Raw genomic sequence first — 22885 nt, forward strand, 5'->3', positions numbered from 1 at the left:
TTTAAAACTATTCCCTCAAATGACCAAAGAACTCTTCATACTTTTTGTTGGGAAAAAAAGAGAAAATTCTTACTGTCTCAATCAGTAGCAATATCATGACAGCTGGATAGACTAAATTCCTTTCCCAAGCAGAAGCTTTTTTCCTCCGTTCTGTTCAGGAAAGTAAAAACAGAAGCTTAATACCATAGAATAAAACAAGAATCATTCAGCTACCTATAAGCTCATTATAAATAAAAGTAACAACAGTAACTTGATCTGGAACAAACATCAACCAGCTCATAAGAATATCCACCCTGTACAGCTGTACAAAGCAATGCCAAAAACATGAAACCTCTCTAGAGAAAGGCTGGGGAGACAGAGACAAGCAGATTTTTCTCAGAGGCATGTTTCACCATAACTTTTTTCTTCCCCTAGCACACAGCAGTTTCACAAAGTTTAAAATCTGCTGAATTTTAAAATATGCTGTTTATATGTATATTTTAGCATGACCTACAGGGACAAAACAGAATTTCAAATATTTAAATAGTATTTTCCTCTTGTAAGGTAAAAAAAGACAAAACTAACTTCACTGGACATCATTAGCACATGCAAGGAAAAAAAAACCCACAATTTTAATTTTATAGAAATAATTCAAATACGGCAAGGAAAGTAATGTCATAGATTAGCCCAAATAATGATAAGCATATCATTATATATAAAAATCTCCATGCAAAGAAGTCAAGTGTTACAATTTCTCTAAAATGATGTTAAAAATAAGATCCAAATCAGATTCCCTACTTAAAGTTGTTTGTTGGAGGGGTGCAATGATTCCATGTAATACATTTGCAAAGTCACAGATTTGGTTAAGAACAAACCAGAATCAATCAAGCAACTGCTCCAAGCTAAACACAACACCTTAAGGTCACATAGAGAACTACAACCTACATGGAACACCACAAAGTCCATTACCTAGATTTGTTTTCTTGCTTTTCACTTTTTCAAGCTCACGTTCCAACTCTACCGTCTGGTATTCCACTGTGGAAGATACACCTTTCAAAACAAAAGAGATTTTCTTTCTGATGTGACTGACTACAGTACTGGAAGGCACACAGTGACAATTTGGATTTAGGAAGCATCACTTAGTACTTGTGACTTTAAACTGCAGATGTTTCTTTGGTACTCTTTAACTACTTTTCAAAACCAGAAGATTCTACCCAGAAGAGTTCAGCACAGAGGTTTCAGTGTCATCTCCTCTGATCCCAGCCTTTTCTGCTGATGCTGAACTTTCACATGAGTCCAATGAGCAGCCACAGTGTGACAGACAGGATGTCTCAAATGCCTCTTTCTTGTATCCCTGTATGATTCTCATACCAAGATGCAAAGAATCCCTGGATGCCCTTCAGGAGCATTATTATTTAACAACTCAAAGGCAAAGTGGAACTTTGCCTCCCAAGTGGCCACCATGCTCCATGCCCTTTTTTTAAACAGTCTCTAACAAATTTATATGAGATTAATATTCTTGTCCAGGCTTCTATCCCATATCTTGATCACTTGCCTACAAAATATAAACAGCACTTAGTCTGGCACAGCAGCACTACTTTGTAGTCCAGTCTCATTATTTCCTTATTTTCTGTTGTCTGCTCATCCATCCAGCAATCTCAATACAAGAAAAAAGGTGACTCTCTTTATTGCAGACTATTAGTACTAATTTTTTCAATGCAGTCAAATCATCAATGAAACATCCAACTGTTTAAAATTTTAATTTTTACATGTTTAATTGAATTAATCTAATGTTTCTTTCACACACATTTTGGCACACTTCTGTGCTATGTCTAAACATTTCAGTGACATAATGAGTATGGGGTAATATTGACAGGGTTTCAAGTATATAAATATCTCTACTCTCAGGACTACCCAGTAAGACCTACAGACAGTGCTCCATAATGTCTTATCACTTGAAGTGCCTGAAATATGAACATCAGTTTAATTTCGCAGTGGTTTTTTAAAAATTAAAAATATTCAGGTTTTCAGAAAAAGTGAAAACTTGTTTAAAAACCCCAGATCTAATTATCATTATAAAAATAAGCTTTTGTACTGATGCATTCCTCCCAAAAGAAGTCTAAAACATCTGTTTTATGGAATGACTAATTACTGTGAGGTGGGAAAAAGAACAGCTATAGAGCTCAGTGGGAAAAGAACTTTCATGGAAGCAGTTGAACAAGAAGGAAAACTCAAGTCAGCATCTGACATTTTCTTCTTCTCTGTAACTGATTTAGGGGTCTCTGAGGAAAAGCTCAATTCAATATAGATATATGTTGTTTTCTTCACTCAATATAAAAATCCAGAGCTCAAGACACTGATTTCATGGGAGGCTATCCAGCAAATCAGCATCATCACATTAGGTCCCTCAGAGGTCAGTAGAAATTCTGAATCATATCTAAGCATGTTGTAGTTCCTCCTTAAAAATAGTTGCAAACAACAGGTTGCTATACAAAAGGATATTTTACAAGAGAGGCAAAGTTTCAGATCAGTCAAAAGAGTATTTGAAAAGGATGCAGCTAAATTCTTAAAAGCTCTCCAATATTAGCTTTATTTCAAACACGCACAAAGTTCAATGTCAGCGCTGTCTAGCCAATAAATCAAATTGGTAGACAAGACTTGTTTGGACTAGCAATGAAAAGTTAGAAGGGATTCTCCAAGAAAGCCACAAAGCAGCTCATTTAAGGTCAATTTAACGGTATTATTCTGTTTTTCTTCCAGCCCCGACATAAGATTTCAGTACCTCAAAGGAAATTGTAAGAGTATCTATTTGCATTCCCCCAAGGTGATTGGCAGTTCACCACCAATTAGTTCAAAATTACACTGTTACTAGTGTGCAATAAAAACAACACCTTTCATCTTTCTTACATAGGTAAGGATACCTTCAGAGCCAATAACTTTGATCAAGTAAGTATTTTTGATCCTACCCCACCCATCTCTTTGGATTCAGGAAAACTAATAGCTGAAGGCAACTTTTTTCTTTTAATATAAAGAAGTCCCAGCTTTATTCTTCGACTGTAGGAGTGATGTGGGTACTGAAATATAATACACTGGAAACAAACATTTTCCCAAAGCCCAGTATCTCTTCAATAGATAAAAAATACTAGGGTAGATAACACAATCAAACTTTCCCTCCCTCCTCCTCTGATTTTCAGTTAGACACTGCAGACACCTGAGGAGGAAGAAAATTAGTTCCCACAAAGAAGATCTACAGTTTCACAGATAGATTTATTTTCAAATATGAAAAGCTTTACAATCATCAAGTATCACTTAAGCCTCTGCTCTGGTCCTCTTCATTTCAATAAAAATTCACCTCTTTAGTTATACATATAAACAAAGTCTGTATTTCAGAGCACTTTACTGCAAACCTGCCCATCAGGGTTACTTAAACACATGGATTTCCACCACCAACACTATGGAAGAGCTGCAACAGCCATAGCAGAGGAAGTGTGTAGCTGAATACATCTGCTGTGATAGAGCAACAAAGAGACTTAGACAATCTGTGTGCTAAAACACAGATTATGGCCTTTAACATCAGAGCACAACATTTACTGATGTAATTAGAACCACCCCCATTTGTACACATTTTTTAAAAATGCAATATGTATGGTAAGCATGACACTTCATAGTTCTGACAATAAGGATGTCTTTTTCTGGCATAAACTGTATGTATTATAAAGCCTTCTGGAAGAGAAGATGGAGCTTTCCATGCTTGCCATATTGAGAACCATGCTTAAATTTACTAGAGTAACTACTCAAAAATCCTGCAGAGTATCTTCTTGCACATAAAACATCCTGCCCCAACCACATGCTATAAGCAAGTTTAGATTTTCATTTACTTTTCAGCTTAAATCCATTAACTTTCTCTGTACACCAGACTAGGGGTTTTCAAGCATTCCTTCAGACTGGGGTGTCAATGCCATCCCTTCAGCACTGGAAACAGAGGGAATTCACTCATCCATGTCTTTCACTGCTCAAGAGTAGGCTGCTGAGTGCTCCATGGAATATGGGTGGGCTACAGTTCCACTTTTCATACCAAGCCATGTGCTGAAAGAGAATCCAGTCTCTTGGCTGGTGGTGAGGGGAGCTCCCTGCAAACAACCTAAATCCAAATTCAATTAGTAGACACCTACAAACAGCCTAAGTCCACCCCACACGTGATGTTAAACTGCAATATAAACAACTGTTGAGAAACTTCTGCAAGAAAAAGAGCAGCCAAGCATCACCTAAATAATCACATTCCCCACCTGAACAGCAGAACCCTCTCTGCACTACTTCCGATAGATTCCTGAATAACTTTTGGGTCATTTCTGTGTTGTACACTAGCAGAATCACCATGACAACATAAAATACTCAGTAACAAATATTTTACAGTTCCCAGCTAATATCAAACACACAGAATGATTATAATTACCCCATCACAGCTTCAAAGACACTCACTGCATGCACCTTTTTGTGTGCCTGTGTGTGAATTCACATACATAGTGTGTCACTATAAACACCTGAGCCTTCAAAACAGAAAAGGTGAATGTTACTCTTAAACTGAAATGATAGCTGATTATAGCACAAAGAAGTCACTGCTCCTCCACAAATTTAAACACTAGAATAAAGATGACCACCATGATCTCTGCTATCAAAGGTACTTCCCCTGATAAAGCAACTTTGAGAGGAGACTTAATGAGACTTCAGAGAAGGAAAGACAGAGATACATGACAGAAGACTGAAAAGTAGGAGAGAAAAAGCAGAAAATTTTAAAACTTAAGGCTAAAATAAGTCCTAAGACAGCACAACAATGGATGTGTCATGACATGAATATTCTTTGGTTTTCCAAACTGAAGTGATTGTATAAACTGTGGATGGATAGTTTATCCATGCAGTTAAAAGCAAGTCAGAAGATTTGTACAACATATTTCCAGGCTTATAGAACCAATACATGCTCTGTAACTGGTGCCTGCCATGCTGCAATACTCCTTTTTATTATAAGCCCAAAGCTTCATACTGTTTTTTAAATACTCCACAACAGAAACACCTGATCAAGAAATGCAAAAGTGCAATTAAACACAATAAGTCTAAAAACATTTTTGTAATTATTTTTCACTACTAATAGAATTATTTAATTATTAAATTCACCAAATAGCTCCTAGAATATAAAGAAGTGCTCTGATTTTTAATGGATTATTACCTAAGATTTTAAGTAACAATTAACTGAAACACAAAAAACCCTCCAAATTAAAAACAAAACTCATACTGCAGGATGATATTGTCTTGCTAGTACAAGTTCATTGCCCTTCAAACAAAGCTGAAATAGTCATTTACCAATCCAAGCTGTTTTACAGTAAGGGTGGTGGGTTTGAACAACTACTCAATTGCTCTCTCAGGCTCATAATATTCTCACATTAGAGAGCTGACAAACAATTTAAAAACAAAACCAAAGCAAACTACACACACACACAGGAGCCAATCTTGTAAACCCCAGTGAGCAAGGAAATATCCCCCTGTAACATTTGTTACATGCTAAGATGTTGAAATTTTCTGTTTTGAGAGAAAAGGCGACACAACAGTGAGACCAATACTCCTATCAGAACCACTCTAAATACTGTAGCTGAAGCAGTATCACTGCAGGTGTACCATACATACCATTGAGCTTCCTCTGAATTGCTTCTTCCTCTAGAGTGATGATATACATCTGCTCATCTAGGTCTTCCAGGATCTGTATTTGGAAACAGAAACATGAACTGAGGATCAGAGACAGTTGTTTTCCTGACTGCATTTATATAATCAGGTTCACTTTGCTCCAGTAACCTGTAGTTTAAATATAGTCTACAACTTTACAATACTGCCACAAATAAGAACTTCAGAGAAGATTATTCCATTCTGTTACACAGCTGTATCTTTACTGTAAGCAAAGTTACTGGTTTTATTTCAAGTTAAGGCTTTTATGTTCAGTTTCATTCTAAAGAGACAGAACAGTATGTCTGACCTACAGTCAAATCACATCAACCTTCACACTCAATTTAAACAAAAATAACTGCAGATTTTGAAAAATCATATTAAAAAGCATCTTTTCACATAAGCCAGTATTTCATGCAAATATAATTGCTATTGGAAGCTAAAACCAAGTAAATGAAGTATGTCTACCTTGCTATCAGGTGCTTTGAGACCAAAGCTTACAGATAAGAAAAATAGTACGTATTTTCTTTGTATTTCCAGAGTTGAACTGACTAATAAAAAGGAATGCAAGATCTAAGTGCACCCAAATTCTAGTAAATACAAACTAGGAAATGTGACATTCAAGTAACTAGAGCACTTGTACATGGTACAAACTTCTCCCTCCCCTCATAGCATTCAGAACATAAACCAAAGAGCAATTGTGTACAACAAGTTCTTAAAGATGACAAACACCCACATTTCACCACCTATGTGTACCCCCAGGTACCCTTCTTGTTATCCAGACCTTGTTTGCTCTCGTATTCTTTGCTCCTGAACTCAGAACGAGGTATTGGTAAAACACAGCGGGCAATACAGGCAATAAATAATACTTGTAGCACTGACATAAATTGAAAAATCAGTAGAAGTCTGTATTATTATAAGAAAAACTTTCTGTGGAAAAAAACAAGCTTTTGTGCTGTATGAAAAATTTTAAATGAGTACACAAATAATGCCTGTAGAAACTCTGGTGAACTGTAGAGTTCTACAGAAGTGAAATAAGCACTCTGAAGGAAAGTACCCAAACACCATTCTACCTTCTCACAGGTGGCACAGGAGGATAGAATTGTGTAGCACTTACTGTCGGCTTCACCAGCAACTGACCCATTACTGTAAACATCCGAGAGAGTCCCACTGGCGTGCACACTGCAGGGCAAGGAAGAGCATGCAAAACAGTCATTTGGAAGCCAAAGATCAGCTTTTTATTTGGATGCTCAGTGTGCTAGTCCACACAGAAGCATTTTTTTGGTTTTAAAAAGAACTGCAAGAGCTTAACTGCTTAAATCTCCAATACAAACTTTTAAGCATACTGCAATCACAAGAATTTTGAACAAGTATCTCTCCCCTCCAAGAGCTTAACTGTGATTTATTTTCTTTTTTTTGTCCACAAGGAACACCATATAATCAGAGATCTTAAACTTGCTCAACTATTTAATTATATATTCAAAGCATATGGCACCAGAGGCTATGTCTACACTAGCAAATCCTGCAGTGCCAAGATGCATTCCTGGGCTTTAAGATTGGATTGGCTACACCAGTAAATTGTTAGAACTATTCCTGGCATGATTTGCCCTGGGCCAGTTAGCACTTTCCCAAACAGTTCTCAGTGCAGCTTTGGAGTTAATGCAGCCCAGGAACCATCACCAAGAGGCAACATGTGCACAGACACCTGCCAGCTGCAACATCCTGGCTGGAATGACACTGGCTGGCCACAGCACTGGAGAACATCTTAGGCATGATTCATCTTTTAGCACAGATGTAGCTGCAAGGCCAAGAGATCCTGAGAGCACCACCAGATATCAGGTTATTTCCTATGAAATAACAACAGGCCCTTTCTGATCCTAGCCTATGGTGATTTTCAGGATGGTGCATGCAATGCTTCTTGGGAGAAAGGCTCAACCATGATAACAGAAAATTATTAGTAGAGAACAACAGTCTAATGAAAACATCCTTCAAATACTGAAATGTGTAGAATATGGATGAGCACGTACATTAATAGTTTCCATTATAATAAAACTGTATTGACAAAAAAAGGAGACAAGATTTTTTAGTGAGGATTACACTTATTTTTATTAACTAGTGTTTCGCTGTAGCTACTATGTATTACAGGAAACATACAGGAGTATTCAAAAATCTAACTTAAGATTGTCTTCCTTTACTGCAGAGGAAGCCTGCAGGAAAAGGAGAAAAGAGAAAGGAAGTGATCTCTAAACACCACTACAACAGGCTTCAGTCAAACCCTGCTTCAGCAATTAAATCAGCTGAAGATCTAAAGAAGCTCTACCCCAGCAGCTGCCCCACTGCTGTATGCTGCCCTTTCAGCTACATAGATCTAACAGCTTGGAGGGCCTTAACCTCAGCAATTTGCTTGTTTAAGTTACACATTTCCAGAAATTGGCTTTTAGTCACAATGGTTTTGGTGAACTGGTTTACAACAGACTCAGAACAGAGGCTGTTTTTTCAGCTCTGCTGAAACAAACTGCAGGGCAGATGTAAAAGTTTAGTAAATCAACTACCCATGAAAGTGTTCAGCACCTCTGTGAATCCCACTCTGGAACAGCCTGCTCAAGACACTGAGAAGCACATTGTTTAATTCTCCCACCTTCCTCCAAAGGGCATCTGAGAGTCTACACATACAGAGAACCTAAGGAGATTCACTGAGGTCTCTTTCAGAGACAGATCTGTTTAGTTTTATGGATATTACAAATTATCATTCCCCACCCCTTCTCCACAGTGACAGCTCCATGTAAGCTTTGAACCTGTCAAGGCTGGAGAAGAGATGAAACCATAGTAGTCTAGAAAGGGAGATGTTCTGTCCCTCTCAGCATTTTTCTAGAAATTATTCAAGGAGGGGGCTGAGACTGTAAGTGGGATTTGGAGCCTTCCATCATGTTTCTTTTTTCCCTGAACATGGGTGACTGAACTCTGGTTAGGACCAGTCAGTGTAAGGTTGGGTTTTTACTGCATTTGTTTCAAATGCAATTGTGTAACTGACCTGCAGACTGGCCAGAAACCAGCTGTGTGGTTATGAAAGCTGACTGCACTATCTTCCAACTCCTGCCTGTACAGCAACATTTTCAATTACAAAAGGAAGAACAGTAGTTTACTGAATATAGGACAAAATGTTCCAAAATAATTTTCTCACCATACTACCAACCTCCTGCAGACATTTCATTTAAAAATTGTGCTTTTCTTTGCAGAATGGAGTCCCTATTTTTCAACTACCTGCTTTAACAAGTTAGAAGTTGAAATTGTTTTGGGTGAGGTGTGAAGTTTCTCAAAACTTGAAAATGTAAGGTACCAATCGTTTAAACTTCAGAACCCAAACTTAACAAATACACATCTAAATTTAAATTTTATCAGGAAAAAAAATCACATTCAACTTTCACATTTAAAAATTTTCCTTTAACTTAAAAAAAAATTAAAAACAATACACAAAAAACCACCCCACCATAAAACAGTTCATCTTTTGAAATAATGAGGAAAATACTTACACAGAAGTAACAAGCATCCCATCAGTGATATACAGGAATATAAATACGGGAGGTAGAATTCCCAGAGGTCTGTGAAGAAAACATTGAGCACAGCTTTAGCTTATTACAAACAGGCTACTTATGTTACAGAATTTAACAGGAAAAATGGTGCTGACTGAATTAATACATCTTCTTCACAACCTTGTGCAATACTCACATAGCATATAATAGAAATACACTTAACTGGAAACATCCATTTCTGTATTTACAATGAAACTGGTGTGAAGGTTCTTTTGCATTCCATACCATATAAAGACTCCATACTGGCAGCATCATTGTCTATGAGTGCTGAAGCCACCCATACGATTCCAAGGATAAGCAGTGCAAGAAGAATAAGCATTACAAGGGTTTCCAAAATGCGTGCCCTAATGCCCTGTGGGCAGAAGAGGGGAGAGGGAGGAAAAAACACAGCCAAGAAGTTTGAATCGGGTATTTTCAAACAATTTTAAAATTACAAACAAATAGCAGATCCTTCTTGCTAAATATATACTCACATTTTATCATGTAGACAAAAGCATAACATGTAATGCACATTTAAAAGGTAGTGCATAAAAAAAGGAAGTACTTATGGCTTTATAGTGCCCAGATTGCATTTTTCCCCTTAAACCCATAGAAAAACGTTTTAAATTGCATATGCCTTACAGTTCTCATTAATCTCATTATTCCATAAAGTACTCTTTATACCACGCGATTTTGTTCGAGCATTTTTAAAAGATGGATTACTTTTCTAATACTTTCAGCAAAGAAAGTGGATTAGCAAATTTTTATCTATGATTCCAATCAAGGGAATGGAAAGCCAATTATGGCCAAGAGCCAAATGGCCCGGCAAGCATTAAACCCTGTGCAGGTACAATGCAGCAATTTCTAAAGTCCCTCGGGCGGCTGCAGCCGTCAGTCTGCGGAGCCCTCCAGCGCACGGCTGTGGAACTGCTTGGGGATATTTCACTGCAAAGACTACTTGATAGCTAAAAGCAGAAAATTTGGTTTACTCCATAGTGTTTTTTCTATTTTTATCACCTCTTCCCTCACTGCTTAACGAGGGGATTAGTTAAGGGGTAATCTTTATGTGGCATTTACCCTGAAAATTATGGTCTCTACATAATCACTGCATCCAACCATGAATGAGGACCTCAGGGATGCTAACCATGGGCATCAATCTCTTCTAGCACACCAGTTCCTTTCCTCCTCTGCAGAACAGTAAGATTACCACTGAAAACTCACTTCATTCTGCTCAGGGTAGAACCATTTTTATATTGAACAGCACACACAAACACACTAAGATTCACACTCCGATGATCATTTAAAAACAATGAAATGGTATTTTTAAGAACATTGGTGAAGTGTCTAGATAGAAATATTCTGTCATAGACACAAATTAATACTTGGTAACTGTCCAGGATAAAAAGGTAATTAAGACACTTAAAGCACATAGGTAAATACTTAATCTCAATTAGGGACCCATAAGATTGTGCCCTATCAAAACATTAATGTTCCAGGCACATTAGTTCATACTTACACACATTAGTATCCCTGCCAAATAGCTGCTATTTAAATGGAATGAAAGGTACAGAGTTTCCCCTGTGCACACAAAGAAAACCTCTGGAGAATGATGGCATGATTGGGGCTGGCAAGGACCTCCAGAGGTCACCCCCTGTTCAAGCAGGGACACCTAGAGCTGGTGGCCAGGACCACGTTCAAGCACCTTTTGAGTGTCTCCATGCTTGGAGACACCAAAACCTCTCTGGACAAACTCTGCAAAAGCTCAGGAACCCTCACAGTAAAAAAGTAGTAAGAAATGAGCCCTTAGACACCCTTACTACTTTTTTTGTTGACGGTAGTTTTGTTTTTTCAGGTGAAAAATATAAAGCTTGAACATTATTAGTAACACCAGTAATTTAAGAGCTGGGCAAAAATCTGTACTCCTGACTTTGAGAAAGGTACTGATACATACAAGCAACATTTCACTTTATTCCTAGTATAAAGCAAAACTATCCAAAATAAATAAAGCAAAACTATCCAAATAAACCTTGAAGTGCTTTCCTTTTTTTCCTGAAAAAAACCCTTTTCCCTGCCATTTTGGTTTTGACTTAACATTTCCTCTTTGAGTCATTTCACTTCTCTCCCACAGTCCCATTATATTACTCAAATTTCTTAGATGAACCAAATGTCCTGCCACAGAAGATATTGCCACTTCTATTTTGCATAATACTTGTTGCACTTTTTTAATCTGTTTACCCCTCGCATTTTTTCCTGTGTATTGAAACGGAGCGTTATAGCCTGATGTCTTCAAAAGTAGCAACAATCCCATCTAAAACTGGAAATTTGAAATCAGCTTGCAGAGTACATTTACTTCTCATGCTCAGTCTGTACCATTGGATCTGCCTTGAGCACAGAACTAACAAAGCAGCGTAACGTGAGAAAACATGCAGTGTAGGTACACAAGATATTTGCAATCAGCATTCTAACAAGAGCAAACAGTCTATACAGCAGTACACAACCAAACAGGTTGCATCAGGTTTTTCAGAAGGTGGTTCTAGATCTCAGCTTTCAAAACTGCATTTGGTTACACAGACATTATTTCATCCTTAACACATCATCCAAACCATGTCCATGGATTGCACAGCAAAGCAGAAAGATGCCTACAGTGGGGAAAAAAGGCTGGTGAGCAGCTATCCTGCATTCTAGTGCTTAAAGAAAAATTCAAACACAAGATGAAGACTGATACAGACTATAAATATCTATATCGTTTATTAAGGGTGGGCATAAGGAGAACCTCAACGCCACTATCAATTTAAAAAAGAAAAAAAACAAACTCAGATATCAGTCTAGCATTAACTACACAGCTTTGAATAACACTCCTGTGCTGCAGACTTAAGAGATGAACACAACCATAGCCTTTAGAAATTATTAAAAATGGAAAAATACATCATATTCACAAAATGTAATTAAGTTTGAAATGCATGTTAAAGTGGTGGGCTTTCATACACTCCTACACACTAAGAATATTGCTGTGACTTCAGGTTACATTTGTGTGCATGAGGAGAAAGGGGTGGGAAAAAAATAAGGGAAGTAGAAGGACCTGGAAAAACTATATTCCTTTAAAAAATACTAGTCTAGAACAAAGCCCAGGATTAGAAAGACTATTTGCCACTCAAAGATTAGAAAATTTGAATCTGTAACCAGGACACATTTTCATCAAAGGAAACAGATGAAGCAATATAAAGCATGGTTAGCACTCCAGACACTCCCTGAAGATACCAGAAAAAAAACCAAGACTGACAGGGACAGATTTTTTGTTATTCTAGAGAAGGGGCTCAGAAAGCACCCTTGCTTTTGTACATGTTGGGGTTGTTCCTACTCTCCAGGGATATGCAGAGAAGAGGGAAGGCTGCAAACACTAAGAAAGAGAAAGAGAAAGAGATGAACTGGAAGTAGAACACTTTTGAAAGAGCAAAAGGGGAAAGGACAGCACTAATGCCAGCTAAAAAGAAAGGCAAAGTCTTATCTTTGGTCTTCAATTCACACACAAACTTCTCTGCATCTCAATAAATGAGATGGATGTTGTTCCCAAAATGGACTCAGGATCATTGCCTGGGAAGCATGAGCACCCTCCACAGTTTGAAGGAAGGTGATACTTCTCTTTCTCAACAGGGATTTTGATTTTAGTAGCTCTCCACTTTAAAGTCTTTTGCCATGAAGGTATCTAGAACAAAGCATCAACTGCCATTGCACCACAACCACACAACAGTATCTTTGGCAAATGCTGAACAGGAAAACAAAACACACCCAACCACCCAACACCTTGCAAATTCCTCCAGCTAAGTTTCAGATTATCCACAAAGCAAAAGCCATTCCTGGAAGTCAGTTCCCTGCGTGGCTCCCTACTGACCCTAAGCAGAAGTCTGACATCTTACAGACTCACACATTAAAGCAGTCTCTTGAGGAAGATTAAAAAAAATACAACCAACAAAAACTTTTGGAAGCGACTTACCATAACCCAATAGAAACTGTAATTTAACTGTTTATCAAGAAAATTGGGGGAAAGGACTGACAGATTATATCCTCAAACCCCCACTTCCTTTTTTTTTAAACTTCAAAGTTTCACAGCTTGCAAGTCCACAGCTCACCTACACTTTTACTCACAGCATATTTTTAAAATCCTCCTAGTTCTTTAACATGAGCACTTAACCAAGTGAAGTATTTTATTAAAGGAAAGATATTTAACACATCAATCCCAGCAGACTGCAACTTGCCAGAAGCCCAGTAATATCTGTCATCTTCTCTGCGCACTAATGGAGAGAGTGAAAAAAAAAGAGCATTTGAAGCTCTCAAGGCCTGCCTACAAATAAAAGCTGTCCTACAAACACATTCTAAGGATCTTGTGGTTTGTACAGCCTTACAGATATCTGACTCTCAGACTTCTAATTCTTTAAAATTCAATTGTCAAGACATTCAGAAGTTTTTATAGCTTAATCCTGAGCTACTTGTGCTGCCTGGAGCACTGGACCTAAGGGTTCATGTTTCCAGAAAAGCCTAATTTAACAGGAAAGGTTTTAATTATTTTAGAAGTGTTCGGACAAATTTTTAATTGCTACTCTGGAAGGCATTATCAAAATCTTACCATGTTTCTTTCCTATTATGATTAACACAGATAAGTCATCCTGGATGACAAATAGCCAAAAGATATTAATAAACAGCACGTGGCCAAAAAAGGCAATTCTTCATCTGAAAAACCCAATGAAGTACAAATGGCAACAACAGTCCTGAAGGGATAACAGATGTCATACAAGCAACTCAGAAAGCATAATTACCAAGGAAACTACCTCTCCCCTGCAGTACATTTGTGTTGAGGGATGACTATTATGCCACTTACACCACATTAAGCCTTTTCCCGCTATGTATGTTCACACATAACACCTAGAGGCTAGTTTCACTTTAGAAGACAACGTGTGGTGATAGTTTCTTACAGCTTTTCAGTAAGGAAAAGGAAGATTTTTTGCTAATGGAGACAGAAAGAAATGCTGGGATTCCTCCCCCCTTTGAAATTCTGTGACTACTTTGAATTACACAAATGTAACAATACAAAATGCTTTGCCATCAATCTGGCACCAGTAGCAAATGAAGACCTTGCTCTGCACACTGATTCTCCACCAAGTTTCAGAGCTCTCATGTAACGAGCAGTTGGCACAGGGATCTCTCCTGACTCACAAGGACCCTGCACAAGCAAGAAACCTCCTGACTGCTCCTCTCTCCATTAAAAGCCACATGTAAACGCTGGAAAACTTAAGAGGAAACCTCTGACAGTGGCCATTCTAGCAATGCTAAGGTAAGACACACACCATATTCCAGGAAAGACACTGGGGAAGATAATGTTATTTTCCGAGCAGTGGCACAAGCCTGTGCCAGAAACTCACAAGCTGTTATTTTTTGGGAGAGAATTATTACATAAATGAAAGCAATCAAGCCATTTTTGCCAACTTTTGCTCTGCCAGTTGTGATTAGAAACACAAATAATATTCTTCAGAAATTCAAGCATAGTTTTTAATGCTGTCTATTGCTATATGGATTTAAACATATATTTAGAGATACTTACCAAGAGTTCTTTTGTTTTAATGTGGATAAATTATTAGAAAACCTTTCAACATGTTATCTTCTCATTTTGCAAGAGGCAAAATTCCCAGTAAAATCAAAGAATTACAGCCCCATTCCTACCTTAAGAGAAAGCAAAAAAATAATGTTCTTTGTTGGAACATTACCTGGCTATAGAGATTTTGATGAACATATTATTAGCTCATACAAGATGGACATTTTTGGAGCTACACCGACAACGTGGGTCATGGAATGGCTTTTGTTAATTCCAAATTTTAATTTGGTTGCAAATTGTGCAGAAAAAACACCCTTTCATCTATGACACAAAAATCACATGTTACACACAAAACTAGAGAGCGCTAGCTAAGTTTCTATGGTGCTGAATATTTGAACACAGTTCTGCTTGGGCATCTTGACCTCTTGTGAGGTAGGTAAACATCACTTTTTACACCATGCCCTGACCCATGGGGAAAGCCTGGGAAACATTTCTGCAATCATGGCACATTTAAAGTACACATGGCGCCCATTGTTTTCACATGACAGAAAGGAGTCCTAGTAACCTTGAGATTTGTTCAGTGAGGGGCTGACAGCAACAAACACACATGATAACATCTGCAGGAAAAATGGAAGCACTAAAAAAGGGAGAATTACACTGGGTATGAGGTTGGGGATGTTATATATTAACCCCAATTACATTTCAGCATGTGACACCCCCTCTTTCTCAATCTGTGAGCATTAGTGAAGAGCTGAGTGTCAAGCATTTCATCCATTTCTACAGTTAGACTTGGAGCAATCTTTGTTGTGACCTAGTCAAGGCAGTGCACAAACAAGCTTTTTATTAATAGAGGAGAACCATTTTGCATCAGGCAACATTAAACACACACTACATTTAACATACTCATATTTAGTCAAGGGATCATTACCTTATGAGACTACACAAATTACTAAGTCAAAATCAGCTGCTATAGTTTAAGGAAAATTCAGTTCATTTTAAAAACGTAGCTGTTAATGACTCAGAACCCTCACGGAGCAAGCTAAGAAAATTTTAATCAAGAAGTAATATATTCAGGCATCAGATTCAAGTAATCAGAAAAAAAATATTTCCTTGCCCATAAAAGAACCAAGTATTTCAGATTGTAAGCAACATTGACTGTGTCTTCTCCCACTTCTTCCCTCACTGAAACTTCCCAGCCCATGGGGATTTTAAGATTAAAATTAGCACTTTTCATCACAAGTATATTTTCAAGTTTATATTTATTTTCCACACAATACAAACATTAAAAATTCAGTCACAAAATATTCCCAGCAACTTTCAGCTGATTTTCTGTTAGTATCTTTTCTCAAATGGTTTCACAGTTGCTACCATGTGATTAATGGAGTAAGATGAAGCAGCTGAAATCATTTAACTGTAAGAACTTAATAGTTTAATAGCTACACAGGATAAGTAACAAAATCCAGAAAATTCAAAGAGAAGCAAAGAACCGGGCAGAGAAAAACAAAATCAAAGTTTTGATGGGAAAAAAATAAAAGTATTTCTTTGGGTATTGGCTAAAGACATGTAACAATAAGCATTAGAGTTATGTCTGCCATGTTGGAAGTGAAGGACCAAAATCCCTCAACTAGAGCTCAAGAAAAAGATGTCTTTACTTAATAGCCTGGTGAGGAGGACATCTATCCAGGATGCAGAACACCCCCTGGAGTGACTCCTCTGCCAAAGAAAAGTATGCTCCCTTCCTCAGTGTCCCAGAGGAGAATCCAAACCACAATGTTATAGCATAGTTTGGTTGATGGCAACGTCCATCAAATGTTCCTGTTGGCATCACTGCACACAAATAACTCAGTGAAATAACCAAAGAACCAACATGGACTCCTTGCAGGTTTGAGTCCTCACAACTGGGATAAAAAACAGTTCTTTCTCACTTTTTTTTCCTAGGATTATTTCATTATCCAACACAAGATGGACTCCAGTGAGAATGATAATGTGGGATTCATTTATTGCTTAGTAGTTAAGGTACTGTTTTCAAATACATGGATTCAAATTACTCAAGCAAAGAGCATGGTTCTGGAAGAACCCCTGGATATATGATCTATGGATATACAACCCAAACCTTCTGGGAAGAAGGGAAATGAGAAATGAAAGGATAATCACAAAATGGTAACTGTCCTAGTGTCACCCCTTTCCCCACAAGTTTGCTCTGTTGTTCCATTTGCTAGCCCTGCCCTCACTAATTAGCTCTCAGATGCTCCACTCCCTCCACCTACCAAGTTTCCCAGACTTTCCAAAGCCACCTGCAACAACAACATGGGAGCTGTGGGATTTCTGACACTGAGGCTCCCTCTAAGCATTTACTTTTGGATCAGAAAGAATCTTTCCTGCTAGACTAGTCTGATAGGAAGATAAATAGATGTTTTCCAACTTCTTTGTAGCTTGGCAGAGCATTAAGATAAGTAACGCAAAAGTATAAAGACTTGGAATTAGTGAATGTGTTTCTGGCAGAAAGAAACCCTGAAGACAGTTACCAAAAGCAAATGACATGTACAAGCACACAGGTCACTTTTAAAGTTCTAAAATAAGTAAAGGAAAGTAAATCCCCTGAAGTCACGTCTATTACTAATGCCCTGATAGGGTGACTAAGACCAAGAAGAAAGCAAACTTCTAGGAATTGGTCAAAGCACCAGAATACTGGAAGTTCCTATTAGTAAGCTGGGAAATCCTTGAAAAAGCTACCAAAAAAAATAAATGGACAGGGATGAGTGAAACTCTTTGGTTCTCCCTCTTCCCCTCCTTTGTAAATAAAGTTGTTGTCTGCCTCACAAATCATCACTACAGATGTGTAAACTCCTTCCTTGAGATGTCCGTTCAGAATAAGTGATTCTTAATAGAGAGCAATCCTTGATGTGAAATAATTCTAGTAATACTAACTAGATAGTAGAGACTAAAGATTTCAATATCACATGGTTATCAGTTATCACAAAACCACAGCCTTCAGGGAAGGAATGAAAAATGGTGTTTATCTTGTAAAGTTTCACTTAATAAATGAAAATCTATTAGAAAAATGTTTATTGCCTTTCTATGATTAAAACAATTACGTTAAAACTTTTCACTATCAATATAAAATTACATGGAAATTTCTTCTCTGTGAATTAAAATTACAATTATATTATACAATAAAGCATTTTTCAATTTTAATATAGAGTAACAAAAGCTCATAAATAGACTTAAAATAGAAGCAAAGTTTTTGCTTGTCCTGAATGGTTACTACCTCATGTCAATGCAGATTTAAATGAAGATATTGACAAATGTAAGAATATTCAAATATTCAAATCTTAATAAGGTATTCCTCATGCATAAACCAGTCACTTATAAAACAGATCACATCCTCCAAATAAAACAGCTGATCAAGTTAATGTTTCTGACCATTTAACAAAATAAATCCAAACACTGAGATGAGAAGATGCTCACATTGCCTCTTGAATGCAGTGGGAGGCATTCTAACTCAGACATGCTAAATTCTTAGAGGTATCAGCCTTTTTCTGGTGACTGAGAAAGGGGCCTGAGTCCCAGCCATGTCAGGGATCCTGCATGTATGAATACTTCCTTTGCAAAGGATGACAATTATTTCCATAAAATACCTCAATTTTAAATTAAATTGTAGCATGAATTTTATTATAAACTGACAATAAAAAAAAGAAAATAAATAAATCTCAGGGTTTTTAGATACACAGCTATCATCTACCAGAAACAGAAGGGTCTACAGAGGGAATTAAGAATGCTCCATCCAAACAAAATTTAAAAGTTACTTATTTCTGCCTAAAAATAAGCATCTTAGGGAAAAAAATATTCTAGAACCCAGTGCTTCAGTTTACATCAGTGATAAACTAAGAGATTCAAGCATAGCATTGCTAGCTGTACCATCTGTACGCTTCACAAAAAGTAAAACCTATTTAATTTTGCTCATGCAAAACTCCATAAGTTATCCTAAAACCAAATAAAAACTTTATTTTTTTTTTTAAATCCCTCAATTTATCCACTAAGAGAGCAGCACAGGAAAATATTCTCATCTTATTCCATTTGCAGGCTTCCAGCTACGTGTTAAGGCTTTTAGCAAAAACTATGGAAAGTCTACAAAGCATAGGCATGCTACATACAGCACAAATGTGCAAGTTCAGGGCAATGTAGGCGTGGGGAAAGCACAAAAGTTCAGCAATGCAGCCCATTCCTGGCTGGGGTGAGGTGGAATAACTAATGCTCCAGTGCTAGCTTCCAAAACTGAGTGGTTTTACAGATGCCTCTACCTACTCATAATGTGTCACCTAATGTAGATTCTCATGGTGTGCTACAGAAGTCACAGTCAGAAAACCTCATTTCAAAATAACACCATTTTCTTTGTGCAGTATTTTTACCCCAATATTACTAACAACACTTGGCTCATCTTGTTACTCTACAAATTTCCATAGCACAAACACATTAAAATGCTGCAAGAACACAAAGTAACCTGACACATATTGATTTTTTATCTGCATTACAGAGTTGGTCAAAACAAGTAATTATAACCTCAACCCCATACACTGCTGCAGAAAGGTTGAAGCACAACAAAGTAGCAGTGAGGCAGCCAGTGCAGAAAAGCTGTACCAAATAAACTCTACCATCAGCTTATCTCCTGGTAGCCAATTTTTTTGTACCTTACACCAAGGCCTCTTTAAACGAAGTACCATCTAATTTATGGAAGCAACCAACTGACATTTAACTACTTTAATGAAACGGAGCACAGATCACATCTCATCACATCTTGATCCAATGTGTGCAACAACCAACATTCCCTTATTTCCCCCTCAGCTGTCTCCAGATACAGAACTGTTACTTGTATTCAACAAATCACAGATCTCCTTATGCTAATATAAAAAAAGACAGATTTTTGCATATAATATCCCCAACTGACTTAAGCACGAAGTCTTATGAAAACCTGATAGAATATTTTATATAGCTAAAAAACTGAATTCACACTAAGCCATTATTTCTCATCTTACACAAGTTTCTCTCTCCTGGCTACTGATTCTTGAATTTCTTTTTATCTCACTCTCAGTGAAACGTGGCGGGGCCTAAAGCTGACAAACACATCCATGTTATTTACCTGCCCTGCACAACCTTTGATCCTAAACATCTAAATACATTTAGGCCCAAAACAATTTGTGTGCTGAAGTCAAAGTTTTGAAATGCAAAAAAATAATACAACCAGGATTCCCAACCCCTTTTGACCTACCTGTAGTAATTTTCATTATAACAGTTATTGGGAAAGGACAGCAAATAGATATCACTGCAATATTTTTACAGACAAAGGTATTTTCATCTCACACTAGTCTAGAGTTACATATTCCAGTCACAGATTCAAAAAAGCAGGTCATACACTCAAACTCTTTACACACTGATTTGCTAATATATATATATTTGTAAGGTAAGAATCTTTTTCTTTCCTCTCCAGAACTACAAATGAAAGACCTGGTAACATAAATCTGTAATTTTAACATATTTTCAGAGTTCAGTGTTACACTTGTCAATGCTAAAAAATTACACTGAATCTTCTCATCTTCTCTTTCCAGCCACTTTATAAGCTTTTCTCACAGTTAGTATTACATGGGGCTGTTCTCTACATTCAGCCATGTACAAGGTTCAAGATATGGATCATCCTTAATGCAAGGCTTAGAGTTAAATACAATCCTTAACTCTGCACCTTACATCCTATGGATTATGTTTTGGGTTTGTACAACTGTCAGCTAAGTATACTTTTATTTTAATAGGCAGAAGGAAAAATCATGGTCAAGCTACTTGCCAAATCAAAATCCCAGAATAATCAGGATCTGCCTCTAAACAACAACAAACTCTAATAACTTTCAGGTGGTGTCATTTTAAAATTTAATTTAATCCAGTTTAAAAAATGGATTTCATACCTGAACATAACTTGTTAGCTTATGTCAAAAATGAAAACCCAAAAGCTGCCTTTGATGTGACTGATTAAACAACTTTTGTCTCTGCTATTATTAATGGAATGAGTAAATGGGTTCCAATATAATGTACAATAATTCAGTTACATACTAGTAAACATTTCATAGAGATCAGAGCACTAAAGTCTCAGCTCATGCTGAATGATTTTATAGACAAATAAATATGAGCTTAAATGCCAAATAAACATCCACTGTTAACAGGGAACCTCAAGACTATTTGGTGAGCCATGACACACAGTGGCCTGTGGGTATTGAAGTCAGAAGTACATGCAAGCATAAAGCACAGTCAAATGCTGTTTGCAAACCAGGCTCAAAATTCTTGAACTCTCCAAATCCCTTTTTACAGAAAAGTCAAGGCCAATTTTAGAGACTGATTTTAATTAGAGATGATTTCATATTGGAAAATATTTTCAAGATACTTATTAGCCAATATTTTGAAATATAGGAACAATTCCTTTCCATGGAAATCTGTCTTGAGATAAGTGAAAAATTTTATAAAAGTAAATACTTCAAAGCTAACTTTGAACATATTTCCTACATTGCCATCACACACTGAAAATGTCTTTTACAGTGGTCTACACCTATAGTTGCACCAGATTTTTACTGGTACAAACAGCAAAGCTGGGGAGTACAGATTTTCCACGTGGAAAAACACAGAAATTAGAATTTCCATACCCACCAAGAAATAAAAAAGCAGCAGGTTCCCTTTTCACTATATTTATTACTATGTTTAGTTACTTGGAATTTGCAAGTAGAATGCATTGCAACACAATGCATCAGAAACTTAAGTTTAGTTCAGTCCTGTTTCATAGTGACATGACTAGGAAAAGTCATCATTATTGATAAATATAAAGTGGATCAAATCAAATACTGAGGAGATGGAACACACAGACACTGTGGTTGTTCAGCAAGCCAACAACAGAGCATAGCAAAAAAAAAGCAGCTTCAAAAAATGTTAATGATAGTATTTTTGCAAAGCTTCAACCTTTCACCCTCTCCCCAAACAAGTAATTTTAATTACAAAACGTATTTTTTAAAGCCATGCTTCAGTGGAAGAGATGCAGGGAAGAAATCTACCTTTAAGAGCAGAAACCCCTTCATTTCACCACTTGGAAAGGAACCTACACCCCACATTTCACTTGCAGGGGTTAAGCTGCAGCTGCTAACACAGGCAGGGCTTTGCAGCCACAACAGCCAAATCTTTATACAGTAGCAGGCACAACACAACAAATGTTCTGAACGCTGGCCCAGCTCACCTGCCTTCAGCATATGAATAAACTGCTACATTTTTAAGTGGTGTTTTTACTAAAATAAACTGAGAATTTGGGAAGAGCTATCAAGGAAAGGCAAACAGATGGAGAGACCGGCTGACACATAACAATAGCTGGTGAAATATTACTCTTATTTTCTGTAATAAACACCAAGATCAAAACATTACGCAAGTTAAATTTCCTTGAAAGGTTCCCAGCAGGAGTTTTCCTTTTTGTTTGTGCAGTACGCGATTTCCTCTCACCCACAAAAAACATACCAAGAATGTGCATGTGCCACTAACACTAAGCAGCACTTCCTTAATCACTCATTTCCAACAATTTATGGATGATCAGTGGCAAAAACGAGCAAAAATAATGAAAGCATGCAATGAAAGCTCATTGAGACAAACCGGCTTGGACTTCCTACTCATTTCTGTGTCTCTTTAAGATGGGGGTCTGATACAAATTAGCCACTGGGAAAAAAGTCATCTGGTCATAAAATACAGTACAGGGTCACTTTTATGTAAGTTTGCCAAAAGGGACATAAACCAGGACAATTTCAAACTGTGACACAGGATAGAAGTATATTAAAAAAATCTTTGTTCCTCCTCCATTGTGCTGTCATGTTGCTCAGCTTTATAGACATTCTGAGCACCAGCTCTGGCCTCTTCGCTTCCACCTGGTCTACCTAATTAATTAAGCAAGGAAGTTACCTCAAATTTTTGTACTATTTGTTTTTATTATCATGCACTTCTTTTGATGTTCCAGGAGTTAACCTCTTAATCCACA

General features: G+C 37.2%; 1 protein-coding gene across 3 annotated transcripts in view; it reads right to left on the minus strand.

The window, feature by feature from the left end:
- The window catches only part of LMBR1 (limb development membrane protein 1), a 69005-nt gene that overhangs the window by 16609 nt on the left and 29511 nt on the right, over positions 1 to 22885 (minus strand). For all 3 annotated transcript variants that reach the window (XM_085050275.1, XM_085050274.1, XM_085050276.1), the window contains 6 exons: positions 9504 to 9630; positions 9219 to 9287; positions 6806 to 6870; positions 5656 to 5728; positions 949 to 1029; positions 74 to 150 (listed from right to left, as the gene is read on the minus strand). In XM_085050275.1, coding sequence (XP_084906401.1) covers positions 74 to 150; positions 949 to 1029; positions 5656 to 5728; positions 6806 to 6870; positions 9219 to 9287; positions 9504 to 9630 — 492 coding nt within the window. The remainder of the gene's footprint in view (positions 1 to 73; positions 151 to 948; positions 1030 to 5655; positions 5729 to 6805; positions 6871 to 9218; positions 9288 to 9503; positions 9631 to 22885) is intronic.

The sequence above is a fragment of the Lichenostomus cassidix genome, chromosome 2 (assembly GCF_008360975.1).
Source record: "Lichenostomus cassidix isolate B80296 chromosome 2, HeHo_3.0, whole genome shotgun sequence".
Taxonomy (NCBI): domain Eukaryota; kingdom Metazoa; phylum Chordata; class Aves; order Passeriformes; family Meliphagidae; genus Lichenostomus; species Lichenostomus cassidix.